At 39.2% G+C, this 20,042-nt stretch overlaps 2 protein-coding genes across 2 annotated transcripts in view; both read left to right on the top strand.

Annotated features, from left to right (window-relative positions):
* Nucleotides 1–20,042, top strand: part of LOC126379420 (leishmanolysin-like peptidase) — a 254,652-nt gene that overhangs the window by 208,930 nt on the left and 25,680 nt on the right. The window lies entirely within an intron of this gene.
* Nucleotides 1,826–14,699, top strand: LOC126379579 (uncharacterized). Its single transcript, XM_050028385.1, has 9 exons — nt 1,826–1,996; nt 2,173–2,353; nt 3,347–3,432; nt 7,957–8,060; nt 9,949–10,029; nt 10,964–11,103; nt 11,937–11,980; nt 13,200–13,391; nt 14,656–14,699. Exons 1-8 carry the CDS (start codon nt 1,969–1,971, stop codon nt 13,364–13,366), a joined length of 831 nt encoding a protein of 276 aa, XP_049884342.1. The 5' UTR covers nt 1,826–1,968; the 3' UTR covers nt 13,367–13,391; nt 14,656–14,699.

Raw genomic sequence — 20,042 nt, 5'->3', positions numbered from 1 at the left:
AAAAAGACAGCACAAGTGGCTCAAACATCACCTATCACGTTGACAGGAATCTCGGTTCTTCTTCTATCGCGTGGGTTGTGAAGTGGAGTACCAACCTCATCAGCCCCGGTGTCAGGGTTATTATTGAGCCGCCAAAGGCCCCTAACATGGCTCATGTAACGACTACTTACTAACCGGGGCCAACGGCTTAAAGTGCCTTCCGAAGCACGGATCATCTTACATTCGAACAATCAGGTGATCAGCCTGTAATGTCCTAACCAAACTAGGGATCGCAAAATGATTTCTGTGATATGTCCCTCAACCACTGCACCATGGAGGTGTGGATACTTAGTTCATCTTGTGATGGAAGTACGGTCACGAGCATTAATATGTATACACTTTGGTACCATGTCACATTAACTTTTTTGACAAATTGAACTGTAAGTCTCACTAAATGCCAAATATGTTAGTGCGACAGAGTCCTAAAGTGGGTGCATTATATTGCTCATGACTGTACCATGTCACATTAACTTTTTTGACAAATTGAATTGTAAGTCTCACTAAATGTCAAATATGTTACTGCGACAGAGTCCTAAAGTGGGTACATTATATTGCTCATGACATGGTTTTCACTATAAAGCAACGAAATCATAATACTATTAAGTACTTATAGTAAAAAAATAATTTACTAAAATTCTTTTCTTTTTAATTACAGAAACAGGTAACAAGTTACACCTTAGCAATAAGAATTATATTTTATATTTTTTTGAATATTATTTATTTATGTTATCATTAAAATTTACAAAATTATTTTTATTGTAATATTTCTAAATAAAATAATAAATATAGATAATAAAAAATATATACATTACAATATTTAAATTTAAATATTATGTAGACTTACTTACCTAATTATTTATTCTTTTTTTCTGTTTCAGACCACGGTGAGAATTCTTTAATAGTATAAAATCGTTCCCGCAAATTAAGATCTTATGGCTGTTCAAATAAAGTGCAATATCGGTTGAACAGTGTCGTTACGTTACACGCCGGAGCGTGTGACAAGATACACCTATACTTTTACAGAGATTGGTTGTCTATTTGTTATACGAGGTCTATGATTTATTATATATAGGTGTTAGTGACATCGTAACGAATACTGAAGTGGATGATTCAGCTCATTATTCTGAGTTAATATAAATTGGAATTTTCCATCGCAATAGTATAGAATCGAAAATAATTTAAAAAAAACTAAAAAAAAATCATGATTTTTGCGACGGAAAATTCCACTTGATATCAACTCAGAATCATGGTCTGAATCTTCCCTCAAAGTTTTCGTTACGATGTCACTAACACCCTGTATTGTATAATAAATCATAGACCATATTCATATTTGTATTGTTTGTTGTTTTTTTTTTTGTTCATATTTTTTTTTATTTATTATCTTTTGACATTTTAATTTAAGTAATTTATTATCTTCGTTGTTGACATTCTTTTGTTATCATTTACGACGATCATATTTATGTTGTTACCGGCTTTTCGGCGGGAAACGGGAACGGGACAGTTGCTTTCTTCATTGAGTAATCTAAATAATTAATACGAAGTGGTGTTCTGTGGTTAATGATCGCATTAAGTTAGTCGGAAGACATTCGCGAGTGTTATTATATTGGAGTATTCAATGAACAAAGTGTATCTGCCTATTTTCGCTTCGTGCCGGGAAGCCGCTTCATAACTCAAAAGTTTATGTGGACTTTTGAGTTAATTCGTTTGGGATTCGGAGTAGGAGTCTACTCCGAGGGTGGGGGCTTAGGTTTCATCATCATCACCTTTCATCATTTCACCTTTCATCAAGAAAAAAAATAAGTCAGACATGGCTGTATGGGCATAGTTCCCTTTGCCTTACCCTTCGGGGAAAACCAAAACAAAAAAAAAATATGTTGTTACCGTTTTATATTGTGTCTAAAATGTGTTGTACAATTAAATGTTAAATAAATGAATCTAATTTTCTTTTCAGATAAATGTAAGTAAAAGAAATATTTCTTATTTCCGTAAGGTCTTTAGGTCCAAAGCCCATTAAAAATCCAAACCTGCCTAGGAATAAGGGGCTTAATATATATCATACATAAACTACTTTCAAAAAAAATAAATAAAAAAAAAACAAAGAAAAATGGGCTTATGTTGTGTTATTTTTTTCAGTGATTCTGGTGAGTCGCGAGAACGCTGCGGTGCTGTCTGGTGATCGTTTTGAACGGAACACCAATTACGAGTGCGAGGATTGTGTGCTCACCGATGTACTCTGCAATGGAATGAGCGCCATGACCGCAGGCCAGATTGGCTTCGTACCTGTCTCCAAGCTGATCACCTTCAATTTCCCGGGGTAAGTTAATGTTACCAGACGATCCCCGGCTCGAATCCCTGTGGGGACATATCACAAAAATCACCTCCGGATCTCCGTGGTCCAGTGGTTAAGCGTTGGGCTCACGATCCGGAGGGCCCGGGTTCGAATCCCGATGGGTACATATCACATAAAAATCACTTTGTGATCCCTAGTTTGCTTAGGACATTACAGGCTGATCACAGCTGATTGTCCGAAAGTAAGATGATCCGTGCGTTAAACACGTTAAGCCGTTGGTCCCGGTTACTACTTACTGGTGTAAGTAAGTAGTTACATGAGTCATGTCAGGGGCCTTTGGCGGCTCAATAATAACCCTGACACCAGGGTTGATGAGGTTGGTAATCCACCTCACAACCTACACGAGAGAAGAAGATTATTATTTTGAGCGTCATGCACGAGACAATCAGTTATTATTTTTTTGACGTGGCTCGCAAAAGTATAGAAATGAAAATAATTTAAAAAAAAACTCGAAAAAATAATCATGAATTTTGCGACGGAAAATTCCACTTGATATTAACTCAGAATCATGGTCTGAATTATCCTCTTAGTATTCGTTACGATGTTACTTACACCCTGTATAAGATCTGCCTTTGTGAAGCATTTCAGGTATATTCGTATAAGATATGGTACGTACCTTCCCTTGTCCCACAAATTTCGCAGTTTGGGCACACCCAGGACACATCATACAATACACCTCGTTTTACACAGACACTACACATTGACGTTATCGTACACGCGCATCTGTGTGTGTGACGTCTGACGCCATACGATTGAAGACTAAAATAAGACCGAGGGGGTGAGGTAAACCTAGCTCTGCCGCTGGTGGGGAGCGGAGAGTTGCCGTTCTACACGTAATATTCCTTATTCTAATGTTCGGAGATAAAATTCCTGTTGTTTTCTTATTTTTATGTAAGTGTTCCTTGTTTGAATAAATGTTTTCCTCTCTTTCATATTACTTTTGTTTTTTTTTTTCAGTTTTAGCGACGCTCAAGCCTGTGTCTATTTAGGTATTTTCAAGTCATCTTGTCGAGTCTACCGTAAAATTATAACCGTCACTGAAAGTAAGTCTACTTACCTCATAAATAAATCAACTTAATTAAGTAGCCCATTAAAACCATTGAATAACATATTAAACTTAATACATACTTCACCACGATGCTCCACTGCGGGTTGGTGGAGGTGTTTTTATGGTTAATAGCCAGAACCAACGGCTTAAAATGCCTTTCGAAGCACGCAATCATCTTACTTTTTCGGACAATCAAGTGATTCAAGCCTGCAATGTACTTACCAGACAAAGGACCAGTCTCAGAAAGTGATTTTGACAATGTCCCCATCGGGAATCGAACCCGGATTTTATATATGAATGAATATGTTATTTATGTACTAATTTATTGATTGTTATTTCAGATAGTTGTAAGTGTTTTTCATTATTTTTTTATATTTATATTCATTATCATCCAGCCCGCATCAGTCCCCTGCTGGTATACTATAGGCTAGTGGCCTATAGGCCTTCTCCATTTTGCATCACTCTTTCCGGTCCTGCGCTGACCTCATCCACAGCTTTCCCGCCCAGTGGCGGCTCTAGGGCGGTGCGAATGCACCGGGCGCCATTTTAGGGGGGCGCCCTCAACCAAGACGGGACCGCCCTGGCCGGCAGCTCCAGATCTACAGGGGAGTAACTGGATTGGACACACCTGCTCTGTGAATTAGACCAATCGCTTGAAAGTCATTTTGTTTTGTAGACTTCATTTGTTTTACACGATGATCATCTTATCCCGGTGGTTCAACCAGTTGGACATAATTCCACCGTTATACCACGGGTCATATAATCATAAATATAAAAAAAAAGAGTTGAACTATGGGTAATTTACTTCTCCGTAGTACAACCAGTTGGACATCGCAGTTGTACCACGGGTCGGGCTCCACATAAAACTGATACATTTAATGGGTAGTTGTAAACGACGTTTTTAAAAGATTTGATTAGCAATATTTCGGTGGCCGTAAACTACAGATCATATAATACTATCGTACTGCTACTTATACAGGGTGTTAGTGACATCGTAACGAAAACTTTGAGGGATGATTCAGACCATGATTCTGAGTCGATATCAAGTGGATTTTTCCGTCGCAAAAATCATGTATTTTTTTTAGTTTTTTTTTATTATTTTCAATTCTATACTTTTGCGATGGAAAATTCCACTTGATATTAACTCATAATAATCAGCTGAATCATCCCTCTCAGTATTCGTTACGATGTCACTTACACCCCGTACAAGTACATACGGTGGCCATACAAGTAGGTATGGATGTTAGTGACACCGTAACGAATATTGAGGGGGATGATTCAGACCATGATTCAGAGTTGATATCAAGTGGAATTTCCTGTCAAAAAACTCATGAATTTTTTTGTGTTTCTTTTTATTATTTTCCTATCCATACTTTTGCGACAGGAAATTCCACTTGATAACAACTCAGAATCATGGACTGAATCATCCCTCTCAGTTTTCGTTACGATGTCACTAACACCCTGTATATGCTACATTCCCAAACAAAATATAGATGGCGCTGTACAGATTTTCCTTCGTTTAATATTCAAATTTCATGGAAAACAGACATATGCATCTTTTATCTTTGTTTTTGGAGCCGTCCATTAATCATGCGAGGCTCGAGAGGGGAGGAGGGGTCCATGAAAAAATCACGAAATATCACAAGGGGGGAGGGGGGTGTAGTAATATAAAAAAAAATAAAAAAAATAAAAATCTGTCCTTATTTAGTAAACAGAATATTCAAATTTATTTATTCAAACAATTAAAAACAAAACAAACACATCTTATAAATAAAACACCTCCTCCAATGCGTCACATCGAGGCAAGGTGCCCAACATGCTGGCAGCATTACCCCTCTGAATCGCCAGGCTAATTCTCTGACAGAAATAACTACCAGCCCTAGCATCTCCCGAAGCCCCAATAAGACGCATTGAGAGATCCTTAACAAAAAAAAAACATTTATTTTCAGACTACAGTCCATAGATATATATCACGAGTATTTGTATTTTTCGGTAAACGCGCGATACTGAACCGAAAAGCTGCGTTTCGTGCAATTGGTTTGGTAGGTACTAAAAATACACGTGATATAGGATAGGTGGGGGTAGTCTTGAACCTCACCATGTATCACCAAGGGGGAGGGGGGGTTAAAAATGCCAAAAAAACATCACATGATTGATGGACGGCCCCTTTGGACATAAATGATGACCAAATATTCTGGTCAAAATAAAGAGAAGCAATATAGGTAGCAACATAATTTTATACATTTGATCAATTTGGATGATAATATCAAGCAACAATTAATTTTATACAGGTTGTTAGTGACATCGTAACGAATACTCAGGGGGATGATTCAGACCATGATTCTGAGATAATATCAAGTGGAATTTTCCGTCGCAAAATTCATGTTTTTTTTTTAGATTTTTTCAAATTATTGTCAATCCTATACTTTTGCGACGGAAAATTCCACTTGATATCAACTGAGAATCATGGTCTGAATCAACCCTCAAAGTTTTCGTTACGATGTCACTAACACCCTGTATATGCTTCTGCCATTACATTGTATTTTGGAATAATTATTTACCCGAGTAATGAGAAAATAGGTAATTGTCACGTTAAATCTGTACAACGCCATCTATGTTGATTTTGGTGAACATAACCTGGAAATTCCCACATTAAAAAAATGCCTAAAACATGCCGCACTTTTTTACAGCACCATGTAAGGTTTTTTATTTTTTTTAATATAATTTATAACTACACTAGCGACGCGCCCCGGCTTCGCTCGGGTGCAATGCCGAGGAAAAAATGAAATTATATACGACATCACATTAAAAACCTCAAAAATAACAGTATTTCTCCACTATTTAATGGATGTTATTATAATATAAACCTTCCTCTTGAATCACTGTATCTATTAAGAAAAACCGCATCAAAATCCGTTGCGTAGTTTTAAAGATTTAAGCGTACATAGGGATATATGGACAGAAAAAGCAACTTTGTTTTATACTATGTAATGATTTTGTGGGACCTATTTTCGAGAAAAACAAAATGCGAGCTATTTAGCAATAAGGTTAGCAGACTCGATTCTTTTGTCTTCTAACATTTGTGAGTTGGATTACCAAAAGTTACTATTGAGCCGCCAAAGGCCCCTGATATGGCTCATGTATCGACTACATACTTACATCAATAAGTAATAACCGGGACCAATGGTTTAACGTGCCTTCCGAAGCACGGGTCGTCTAGTTTCGGACGATCAGGTGATCATCCTGTAATGTTCTAACCAAACTAGGGATTCATTTCGTAATCCCTAGTTTGGTTAGGATTTTTGTGATGTATCTCCACCGGGATTCGAACCCGGGACCTCTGGACCGTGAGCCCCATGGTATAAGAAAACCAGGTATGCTCAAAAGTGACAGTTTACATTTCAAGGTTAGCCCAGCTGACGTCATTCCACCCCGCGTTGCTATTTCGTAAAAAATAAATTATCCACGTACAAATGTTTTTATATTTACTTTGCAAGGAAATTTGAAACTTTTAGTAAAAGATTTATGTACTTACAGTTTTAATGATTTTTATATTATGTGACAAGTAATAGTAATTAAATACATACATACATAAACAGTCTATACAGGGTGTTAGTGACATCGTAACGAATACTGAGGGGGATGATTCAGACCATGATTCTGAGTTAATATCAAGTGGAATTTTCCGTCGCAAAATTCATGATTTTTTTTTAGTTTTTTGTAATTATTTTCAATTCTATACTCTTGCGATTAAAAATTCCACTTGATATTAACTCAGAATAATGAGCTAAATCAGCCCCCTCAGTATTCGTTACGATGTCACTTACACCCCTTACCAGTACATACAGGTAGCCATACAAGTAGGTATGGCTGTTAGTGACACTGTAACGAATACTGAGGGGGATGATTCAGACCATGATTCTGAGTTGATATTAAGTGGAAATTTCCTGTCGGAAAAATTTATGTTTTTTTTATGTTTTTTTAAATTATTTTCCGTTTCATACTTTTGCGACGGAAAATTCCACTTGATATCAACTAAGCATCATGGCCTGAATCATCCCTCAAAGTTTTCGTTACGATGTCACTAACACCCTGTATACGTCCCACTGCTAGGCACAGACTTCCCCTCAATCAACCGGAGGGGTAATTAAATACATTAGTAAGTAATTCACTTAATTTTCAATAATAAAATTCACGTCCTTGGAATGTTGGAGATACCAATTTAATGGTATCACAGTGGTAACTCTTACGTCATCAAGGGCTGGCAATGGCGGCTGGTCATAGAATTGAGCATACCGGGGACCTGTTTAATAAAACTTACAATTGTAAATTACAATGACAATTTGATGTACATTGCGGAGTTTGTGACCACAAATATTTTGCAGTTTCATATTAGCTACGTAATGAACACCAAATTGTCATTGTAATTTACAATTGTAAGTTTTATTAAACAGGCACCTGGTGTTCTTATACCAACGCTCAACCATTGGACATAAGTACAGTTAAGTCTTTGTTTCAGCTGTAACGATTAAAAATAAGAAGGTCATACCACCCCCTCCTGCTGGAGAGCAATTGGAACATATATGCAATTATGAGTGTACAGAGGAATGTACCATTGAAAGGGTAAGCAGACAGAGACAAAAGATAATTAAGTACTTATGTACTCTTTCGCACATTAGTGCGAAAATAAATAAATGATTCTCATTTCCTTAATGGTGAACAACCAGAAATCAGAATAATTTATTCAACGTAATTATCATGGATAAACTTGTTGAAGGTCAATGTAACATTTTTGAATTTACGTCATTTCGCAAGGTGTTACGGCTGAGGAGAAGAAATGACGAGAAACTGCAACAGCAACACATCTTTTAAACCAATGAGGGACATACATTACAAGTTATTAAATAACTAGAGGAACACATTCAATACCAGACATTTTTATCTAGGTAATCACTATTTAGGTAATCACTAATCTTATAATAAGCTTTTTTACATAAAGTAACCTTCACATGAGCATTAAATTTGTTTTCTGACAAATTTAAAATATTATCTGGTATTTTATTGTAAAAACGTATACATAACCAAAAAAAGATGAATTTAATTTACTTAAATCTAGAATTTTGAATAGCAATTTTATTTTTATTTCTTGTGTTGTAAGTTATGCCTTTCACAGTTTCTCGGAAGGAGAGATAAATTTTTACGTACTTACATACATAATGTTTTCATAAATATTTCTTTGAACAGCTCCCTTAAAGAGTCCCACTTAGCACGAAGAGATGTGAGATGTCATTGTAATCGCAACATGACTATATCCCAATTGGGGTAGGCACAGGTACATCCATCGCAAGATGAACTAAGTACCCACACCTCACCGATCTTTCTGTTAGACCAACGTGATAGGAGGTGAGCCGTACCGCCGTCTATAATGGTCGAGCCAACTGTGTTAGTGATAACTGGGCAATGTGACAGTTCTTATACAGGGTGTTAGTGAAATCGTAACGAAAACTTTGAGGGATCATTCGAGCCATGATTCTGAATTGATATCAAGTGGAATTTCCCGTTGCAAAAGTATGGAACGGAAAATAATTTAAAAAAGCACTAAAATTATCATGGCTTTTCCGAAACGAAATTCCACTTGATAACGACTCAGAATCATGGTCTGAATCATCCCCTTCAGTATTCGTTACAGTGTCACTAACACCCATACCTACTTATATGGCTACCGTATGTACTTGTACGGGGTGTAAGTGTCATCGTAACGAATACTGAGAGGGATGATTCATCTGATTCACTTGATATTAACTCAGAATTATGAGCTTAATCATCCCCCTCAGTATTCGTTCTTTTTACGAAAGTTTTCTTCGTAGTTTGTATGGAAATACTGTCCTGAGACGTTATCAATATCGGTCAAACGTCGTAGGTACTTATTGATACTTAGTAAATACAATTCGAAAATAAGTTAAAGAACAATGGCGAGCGCCCATACAAGTTTTTATTTAAGTAAGTCCAAATTACAGCGTCTATTCATCAAAAATATCTAAAATGAGTCTATATGTGTTCTTAAACATATTAGTCTTAAAATAAACGCACGGGAAACCCTAGGACTGAAATTATTATTAGTTGGCCAAAATTATTTCACGAAGATTAGTAAATGTCGCATTTCTAGACGCTAACTTTTTTTAAAATATTTTCTCGCCAATGTCCTTTATTTATTTATTTACATTTCACAACTTTACAGTGCAGATACTTTTGCGATGGAAACTTCCACTTGATATTAACTCGGAATCAAGAGATTGATTTTTAATCATCTTAGGTTGGTATTAATAAACTAATCTCAGCTTCGAGACTGCCCTCAAAATCATGCCAATTTGACAGTTGTTATATAAAAACAGGGACTTGAGCATGATCTTGAGGGCAGTCTCAGCTGAGATTAGTTTATTAATACCACCCTTAGACTGGGTTCTATTGCTAGATTGGTCTTTGACCCAGTCAAATGCCCTATTCTTTTCAGGTTTCAGTGAATGGCATGGCTTTGGAAATGAACTCATTTAGACGCAGTGGAAGTGGTAGTGGACCTAACACAAGGAAAAGTGTAAGTACTTAATGCTATTAAAACCTAGAAAAAATATCACGAATGTTAAATGTTAGAAATAGTTTGAAGCGATGACGCCGCCATTTGCTCTTTATTTTTCAACTACTTGGCCGGACAAATGGGGAGCACCGAAAGCTCTCACCCGGTATAAAATTTACTTGAATTCTTATGTAATTGTAGATGCATTTGTAGCACAACAGCATAAAGCATGCTTACTTGTAAGCTGAAAACACGGACTACTGTATACAATAACATCTGTAAACACTGTTTTCTGGCAAATAAATTATTCTATTCTAAGGTCCAAGTTGTTTGAAGATGCAGGATCTGGCAGGAACGGGCACACCTCCCAAAACCTTTTGTTTCGCCGTCCGAGAGACCTCCGCCAGGTCTTGATTTGCCTTGGCTTACCTGGAAGTCTCTAAATAGACTTCGGACTCAGGTGGGCCGAAGTAAGGACAATTTGTTCAAGTGGGGTTTCTCGGGTGGCTCGGTCTTAAAGTGCAAGTGCGGCACTGTTCCCCAAACGATGGAACATCTTACATCGTGTCCTGCGTGCCCGAACACCTGTACGCAGGAGGATCTGATGAGCGCTGCAGATAGCGCCATACTTGTCCTCTATTCTCAGTAGTTCCTTTAGCAGTTCCTCTGAAGGAACTACTGAGCATTTTTTGTCCTTGTAGTTCCCTCAAAGGAACTAAAGGAACTACTGAGACTACCAAGTTCCTTTATTTATTTATTTTTTATTTACTTTATATATTAAAGAGATTATATGCGGTTTATGCACACAAACTCATTAGAAAGGTTATCATCTTTTGCTTATCATTAGCTGTCATTGCAATTAAAATCTGATCTTGCTATACAATTTAGTTTGCCATCGACACGATAAGAAGAAGGAGTTGTTTGAAATAAATATTTCTTTGGTTTTTTTTTTCAGGTGGCATTTTACATTGAAGGGCCGAATCCAAACACAATAACAGTGCGGATAACAGAATATATAGACGCCTGGGAAGGAGTATACCAAGCAACCTTCAGCATCGGAGGGGAATCAGTCACTAAAACTATTTTCGAAATCGGGTAAGACATACTTATTAAAAAGGCTTTTTGACAAAAGCCAATGGTGATTGACCGGAATAATTAATAGAAATAGAATTAGAATTTTCCTGTACCCAAAGGTTGCCTGAAAGAAATTGCTGCATGAGCAATAAGGCCGCCTATTGTGCTTTTCTGTATATGCTGTCCTTATCTCTGTATTTTGTGTCCATTGTGCTCAATAAAGTATTTTATCTATCTATCTATCTATCTAGTACAATAGGTGGCCTTATTGCTAAGTAGCAATCTCTTCCAGGCAACCTTATGGTTGGTTATGTATAATAAACTTCCCACCGCATTTAAAAATATGCCCAATGCTGCTTTTATGGTTGCTACAACATTGCTTTTATAGTACTTATTAATGAATTTCTAGATTATAAAAACTAAACTAAACAACATCTTGCCACAAATAATGGCCCTAATTCCTGTAAACACCACCTAATTTTATTTTAAGTTATATCTGTCATTATCTTATTCGCCGAAAAGGATAGGGACGGGTAATCGACAAGCATAAAATTTATGGAACACACGTCAATTTTAAACAGAAATATAAAACAACCGTCTAAAAATTTTACAATGGCCAATAACCCGACAGAATTGAGTTGACAGCACACGTCAAACGGTTTGCATACCAGCGAGATAGCTTTTCGATTCGTCCGGGTTATTCATTCAACTACTCATTCTTCCTTAAGAGCTGTCAATCATCCGTCCCTTTCCTTTTCGGCGGATAAGAAAATGTCAGGTATAACTTAAAGTAAAATTAGGTGGTGTTTACAGGAATCGGGGCCATTAGTTACTACTATTATTATTTATTCCAGCCCACCGGACGACGTTGGGGTGGATAAGGATGCTACTACTGAAAGTAACTTTTTTTATTTACTAAGTACTTATTGAATAGCCTCGCTTTAGCTCGGTGGCGCAGCGGTAAACGCGCTCGGTCTGCGATTGTTGAAGTTAAGCAACTTTCGCAAAGGCCGGTCATAAGATGGGTGACCACAAAAAAAAAGTTTTCATCTCGAGCTCCTCCGTGCTTCGGAAGGCACGTCAAGCCGTTGGCCCCGACTGCATTAGCAGTCGTTAATAACCATCAATCCGCACTGGGCACGCGTGATGGTTTAAGGCCCGATCTCCCTATCCATCCATAGGGAAGGCCCGTGCCCCAGCAGTGGGGACGTTAATGGGCTGATGATGATGATGAATAGCCTCGGTGGTCTAATCCACAAGCAATCTGGAGGTCCGAGTTCGATTCCCGATGGGGACATTATCAAAAGAACCTCTTTGAAACCGCATCATGTTAGAGTTTTGTATCTTTTTAATACTAGGCGCCATTGCTTCTGTTTCTATCTGCGCGCGCGCACTGCTATTCAACCAGAGATAATAAAAAAAGAAATTCAACCACCATTGCCGACTTTTTTCACAAATATGTCGTGTGTTTTGGAAATTGTATCGATTGACCTCACAATGACATTTCAATTTAAATATTTAAAATATAATCTGTCCTTTGTTTGGTAAGGACTTTTCAGGCTTGAACCATCTGATTGTCCGAAAAAGTAAGTTGATTCCGTGCTTCGGAGGGCACGTTAAGCCGTTGGTCCCGGCTATGAGCCGTAAAAACACCTCCACCAACCCGCAGTGGAGCAGCGATGTGGAGTATGCTCCATGCCCTCTCCGGTTGATTGAGAGGAGGCCTGTGCCCAACAGTAGTATATAGGCTATTTAAGTAAGTATGTATGTTTATGTATTTAAAATATCTTTATTCAGTATGTAACATTTACACTTTGAATCGTCATTTTTTACATAACGAACGTCTCATCCGCCTAAAACTACTGCAGCTTCTCACAGCCTGTGTCATCATCATTAAGAGCCACGCTCTTGTCGGTGCAGCATTCTCCATGCTACTTTTTAGGGAAAAATAGGGCAGTGGTTATTCCTCTTGCCTTCCGCCCAGAATCCTGACAACCTGTATAGCCGGGGAAAGAAGCTGCAAGAAATCTCGGCACAGGGCCCTAGACGTTCTTTAAACTTAAGAGTCAAGCGTTCTACCAACTAAATAAGTACTCGTACTCAACTTTATTCTTCAGGTGTAAGCACAACAGAAGCAGCGACTACAGCAGACCCCGCAGCGGCAGGAGACACCACAGTGGCAGGAGACACCACAGCGGCAGGAGACACCACAGCAGCAGGAGACACCACAGTGGAAGGAGACACCACAGTGGCAGCAGACGAGACCACCACAGAAGGAAGTTGAATATAAAAACGAAACGACCGGCGGCGTAAGTTACTACTCGTATCCGTTTATTGTTAGACGTGACTTATTTATAGTGTAGATCAAATCAAATCATCATCAGCCCATTAACGTCCCCACTGCTGGGGCACGGGCCTTCCCTATGGATGGATAGAGAGATCGGGATAACGACTGCTAATGCAGCCGGGACCAACGGCTTAACGTGCCTTCCGAAGCACGGAGGAGCTCGAGATGAAAACTTTTTTTTTGTGGCCACCCATCCTATGACCGGCCTTTGCGAAAGTTGCTTAACTACAACAATCGCAGACCGTGCGCGTTTACCTACCGCTGCGCCACCGAGCTCCTCGAAATCAAATCAAATATTCAAATATATTGCACAGAACTACATATAGATTATATGTAGATTTACATGTAGATTGCCATTAAATTGCCGCAAATGGCATTAACTACGTGGCCGGATAAAGGGGACCACTGAGGGATCTCATAAGATAACATAAACAGCCTATATACGTCCCACTGCTGGGCACAGGCCTCCCCTCAATCAACCGGAGGGGGTATGGAGCATACTCCACCACGCTGCTCTAATGCGGGTTGGTGGAAGTGTTTTTACTGACGGGTGTAAAATTTTTAGACGGTTGGTTTAGATTTGTGCTTAAAATTGACGTGTGTTCCATAAATTTTATGCTTGTCGATTACCCGTCCCTTTCCTTTTCGGCAGATAATAAAATGACAGATATAACTTAAAATAAAATTAGATGGTATTTACAGGAATTAGCACCATTGTCAACTTAAAATACTTACCAAAGTGCTCAGCTGAGGCCGAGTGAAGGAAGAGTCGAGTGGACATTTAGAATACGCGTAATTGATCTCTCAAAGATGTATGCTAGTGTTGTGATGTGCATCAGCATAGTGCCATAGAGGCAGCCAATCAGCTCTCGACACCAAACACTTCAGGACCCCGATACCGACCCCGCCGGCGTGGTCGACGATTTCCCTCATTCAGCGCTTATCGCTATCGACCCACTAGGGTTGATTAATTCTTTCAAATATTTTTCCTCTCAGACGACGCCCTGAGCCGAGGTTCGCGCCCAACTGGGCACCCTCAGGCCTGTTGTCTTAAACGTTGTACCGGGTGAGAGCCTTCAGCGCTCCCCATTTGTCCGGCCAAGTAGTTAATGCCATCTGCGGCAAATCTACAATAAGTCACGTCAAAAAAAAAGCATCAGCATAGTGAGCCGAGATTAAGTCGATCGATTATTTTCTAACTTATAAGTTTATTTTTCTTTTTTCAGACACCCTCTGATGGACCTGACAATCATTAAATTATTATCTGCATGAAACAAAGTGTTTTATTTCAACCATTTCTTCGTTTTATTGTCTACTGAGTGTTAGTGACATCGGAACTAATACTGAGGGGGATGATTCAGACTACGATTCTGAATTAGTATCAAGTGAAATTTTCCGTCGCAAAATTCAAGATTTTTTTTTAATATTTTTATTTATTAATATTTTTAATACAAGTACGTATGGATCAATCGCTTCATACACGCACGCCGGTTCAGAGTAGATCGTATTAAACCTTTTCTAATGACATCTCCGATTTGGTCACTGTAAGTCCTTCTCGGTCTTCCTTGGTTGGTCGGCTTGATTCATCGGTGTGGTTGGTCGGTCGGTTGGTTTCGGCTGTGGTTGCTTCGGAGTTAATTGGGGCCAGTCTCATGCAGGAGCGGATTCAGCTTTTATGTTAGATGGCTTCATCAGGTCGCAGAGCCTTTGCAATGGTCACCTATGACCCAATCATCCAGGTGGTCAGGGTCCCCATTTTCAGCCCCGAGTTCGAATCCCGGTGGGGACATACCAAAAAAATCACTTTGTAATCCCTAATTTGGTTAGAACATTACAAGCCGATCAACTGATTGTCCAAAAATGAGATGATTCACGCTTCGGATGGCACGTTAAGCCGTTGGTCCCGGTTACTATTTACTGATGTAAATGAGTAAACGTTACACGAGCCATGTCACGGGTTATTGGCGGGTCAATCATAACCCTGAAACCAGGGTTGATGAGGCTGGAATCCACCTCACAAGCCACACGATAGGGAGAAGACCAACCCTCAACCAGGTATATAGCGCCATCTATATGTTCTTTGGATGTCCAGTACTGGGGCAGCGCGGCTGGGAAGTAATAAGGTATCACCATCACCAGCCCATTAACGTCCCCACTGCTGGGGCACGGGCCTTCCCTATAGATGGATAGGGAGATCGGGCCTTAAAAACCATCACGCGGGCCCAGTGCGGATTGATGGTTATTAACGACTGCTAATGCAGCCGGGACCAACGGTTTAACGTGCCTTCCGAAGCACGGAGGAGCTCGAGATGAAAACTTTTTTTTTGTGGCCACCCATCCTATGACCGGCCTTTGCGAAAGTTGCTTTAATTCAACAATCGCAGACCTAGCGCGTTTTCCGCTACGCCATCGAGCTCCTCATAATAATAAGGTATCACCAGTACTTAATTAATTAATTTTGTCCGGCCAAGTAGTTAATGCCATCTGCGGCTAATCTACAATAAGTCGCGTCAAAAAAAAATCAAAACTTAATTATTAATTTCAAGGTAAAGTCGTTTTAACGTCAAGTGAATCAAAAGTCTAATTAAAAAACACTATGCACCGTAGATTTTAAAACAGATGGAAGAGCACAGGATAAAAAAAGACATGTTTTTTTTAGTGCTTGCTCTTTGTAAGTATTCTCAATTCCTTATTGCACAAAAACATAAACAAAAATTTCTGCCAGGCAACCTTAGGGTGAAAGAAGTTACGCATAAGATCGCGGTCTGGTGCAATTTAAAAAAAAATATAACATACACATAAACTGCCTATATACGTCCCACTGCCTGGGCACAGGCCTCCCCTCAATCAACCGGAGGGGGTATGGAGCATACTCCACGCTGCTCCACTGCGGGTTGGTGGAGGTGTTTTTACGGCTAATAGCCGGGACCAACGGCTTAACGTGCCTCCCGAAGCACGGAATCATCTTACTTTTTCGGACAATCAGGTGATTCAAGCCTGAAAAGTCCTTACCAAACAAAGGACAGTCTCACAAAGTGATTTCGACAATGTCCCCATCGGAAATCGAACCCGGACCTCCAGATCTTGAGCCTAACGCTCTAACCACTAGACCACAGAGGCTGTAAAAAAAATATAAAAAACTAAAAATTAAGGTTATAAGAAATAGCGGAAAAATAAACATAGCGATAACCGCTGAATGTGTTATAAGCCGCGATAGCCCAGTTGGTAGAACGCTTGCCTCTCACTTTGAGGTCACAGGTTCGAATCCAGCACAAACCTAAACCAATGATTGTCGAATTTGTTTTCGAATTCATGTTTGGATCGTAAATGATTATCACGTGCTCAGCGGTGAAGGAAAACATCGTGAGGAAACCCATTCCCGAGTGCATTTCGGAGGTATGTGACCTAACCTGTATTGGGCTGGTTTTCCCTTCCCAGGTTGGAAGGTCAGACAGGCAGTTGCTTTCTGAAACCGGACCTGTCAAATCTTCAGGTTAGATAAGCGGACCCTGTGAAAAACGGGATAACGCAAGGAGATGATGATGATAAGCGTTGAATGAGGGAAATCGTCGACCACGCCGGCGGGGTCGGTATCGAGGTTCTGAAGTGCTTGTTGTCGCGAGCTGATTGGCCGCCTCCATGGCTAGAGTAATCAGGTCGTAGGGATGGTATATAGTTTATTATAGTTTTCTTTAGATTATGGTTAGGTATATTTTTAGTATAATATATATGGATTATATTAAATTGAGTATTTATTAAAATATGTACGTATAGTATAGAGTATTTATTATATTAACTTTAGTTTTACTTTTAGGTATTTATTTATTTATTTTTTTGTTGCACCATCCCGCATCCAAGTTGTAAATGTTTGTTTCCTTTTGTTGGTTGCCTGGAAGAAATTGCTCTAGAGCAATAAGGCCGCCCAAATTGTACTGTATTCATGTGTTATGTCTGATTGTTGAAATTCTAGTTCTGTGCAATAAAGTAGATTTGATTTGATTTGATTTATATCGATACCGACTCAAAGCGGGATATTTTTATCCGAAACATTCAGGTCTTTTTAACACGTCACCCAACATTCTGTTAGACCAAGGTGGTGAGCTGTATCGCCGTCTGTAATGGTCGAGCCAACGTCTTAGTCTGTTCTATCGTGTGGATCGTGAAGTGGATTTAAAACCCCATCAACCCTGGTGTCAGGGTTATTATTGACCCGCCAAAGGCCCCTGACATGCTTTATGTAACGACTACTTACTTACATCAGTAAGTAGTAACCGGGGACCAACGGCTTAACGTGCCTTCCGAAGCACGGATCATCTTACTTTTTGGACAATCAGGTGATCAGCCTGTAATGCTTTAATCAAACTAGGGATCACGAAGTGATTTTTGTGAAATGTCCCCACTGGAATTCGAACCCGGAACCTCCGGATCATGAGCCCAACGCTCAACCACTGGACTACGGAGCCCGTTAGTCTTAGTGAAAACATGGAACTTGGTAAGGTGTGTGTACTTAGTTCATCTTGCGATGGATTTACCTCTGACCACCCCAATTGGGATATTTTTACAGGTTTTATTCTGCTGTCCACCTTAGCAGCTGATCAGGTGGATATAATTTCTCAAGAGTCATATCTTAGAGACCAAACGAATAACGTTGAAACTATACCCAATTTTGACGACCCAAATGTTTTGATTACCATTTTAAAATTAGTGAATATTCTCTATAAAAAAGAAAGATTGAACAGTAAGAATCGTTTTCTGAATGAAGATAAACGTGTTGAAGAATCGAATGATGGATGGGAACACGACAGACGGTTTTGGTTCAGTAACATAATTAAACCACCTAAAGTTGTCATGGTACCGGTGACAGAGACACCTGGATCAGAAACTACTATTAATTTAAATGATGAGGCTAAGAAGTTTTGGGGTATCGTACCACAAATATCAGATACAAATATCAAAAGGCTGGAAGAAACGCAACAGACGCTGGTTAAAGTACTGGAGAAATTAACAGATGTATTAGAAAAACTTAACCTGAATATACAAGTTGAAAACAACTTGAAAACTTTGAAGTCTCTAAGAGCTAATCATAATCTTGCGAACAATTAAAATTCGAATATTGTGAGGAGTAAGAGAAGCATCGATGTTCAAGATGATAACAATAATTCATTGAGAATCTTAGCTAATGTATAGGCACCCCGGACACTTCATGGCTGTACTCTGTTTGTACTTGGTATGGTTGGGTATAACAAATTAGAGGTGAGGAGAGGGCTGGCATTAACCTCATACTTGATAAGAGTATTTAGAGGCATCATTACACACGCTGAGGTGTTAGTTGAGATGAGGCTGTGTGTGCCGGATAGGTTCGTGGAGCGGCGGCGGCGACCACGTTTGTTCGCGATGCGCAAGGGCCGGACCAATTTACATAACAAGTCACCATACACAAGAGCAATTGACACAATTAACAGTGTGGCAGAGAGGATTGATATCTTTGTTTGTAGTCTGAGCGAATTCCGATGGGTTACTTTATGTATTTTAATGTGCTGAGTGAGTGTATGTTACTTTTGTGTTTGTGTAATTATTCTTTGTAGCTACTATTCTATCGCATTAGGTCCTACCTGTAATGATAGTGTATTGAAGTTGAAATAAATAAATAAATAAAATAAAATACAAAACACCTCGTTTTACACAGACACTGCACATTGACGTTATCGTACACGCGCATCTGTGTGTGTAACGTTTGACACCATACGATTAAAGACTAAAGTAAGACCGAGGGGGTAAGGTAAATCTATTAAACGCCGCGCGATTTTTCTAAACGCCGCGAAGATCTCCCTTCTTCTTCTATCGTGTGGGTTGTGAGGTGGAGCACCAACCTCATCAACCCTGGTGTCAAGGTTACTATTGAGCCGCCAAAGGCCCCTGACATGGCTCATAGTAACGACTACTGCTTTACATCAGTAAGTAGTAACCGGGACCAACGGCGTATCGTGCCGTCCGAAGCACGGATCATCTTACTTTCGGACAATCTGGTGATCAGCCAGTAATGTCCTAACTGGGGACCACAAAGTATTTTTTGTGATATGTTCCCACCGGGAATCGAACCCGGGACATCCGGATCGTGAGCCCAACGCTCAACCACTGGACCACTGAGGTCGTTGTGAGATCTCCCTGTAAAATACACATTGCGTCGTGGAAAAAGATCAAACTTACCTATATCTAGACTGGTCCTACATTCTTCTAGCCCATATGTGATGTCCATGAAAATTTATAATAAACTGCCTAACATATTAAAAGAAGAAAAAAGTGACAAAATCTTTATAAAAAAAAAATAAAAGAACTTCTAATTAATAAATGTTGTTACAGCACTAGTGAATACCTTCATGATACTGATGTTACTATTTGAAAAGCTTCCTTCTCTCTTTTAAACTTATATTTTATTGTGCCCGAAAGGGTCTGATATGAAACTCATATGTAACTTACAAACTTGTACACCATCATAGTACTTATACAAATAAAGAATATTGAATATTGAACCTAGCTCAGCCACTGGTGGATAGCGGGAACTTGCCGTTCTAACGTAGTATTTACACCCAAAAACAAAGGTAAAAAAATGCAT

This window comes from Pectinophora gossypiella, chromosome 29 (assembly GCF_024362695.1).
Source record: "Pectinophora gossypiella chromosome 29, ilPecGoss1.1, whole genome shotgun sequence".
Classification (NCBI taxonomy): Eukaryota; Metazoa; Arthropoda; class Insecta; order Lepidoptera; family Gelechiidae; genus Pectinophora; species Pectinophora gossypiella.
Note: the sequence above shows the minus strand (reverse complement) of the source record. Positions and strands in the feature narration are given on the sequence as shown.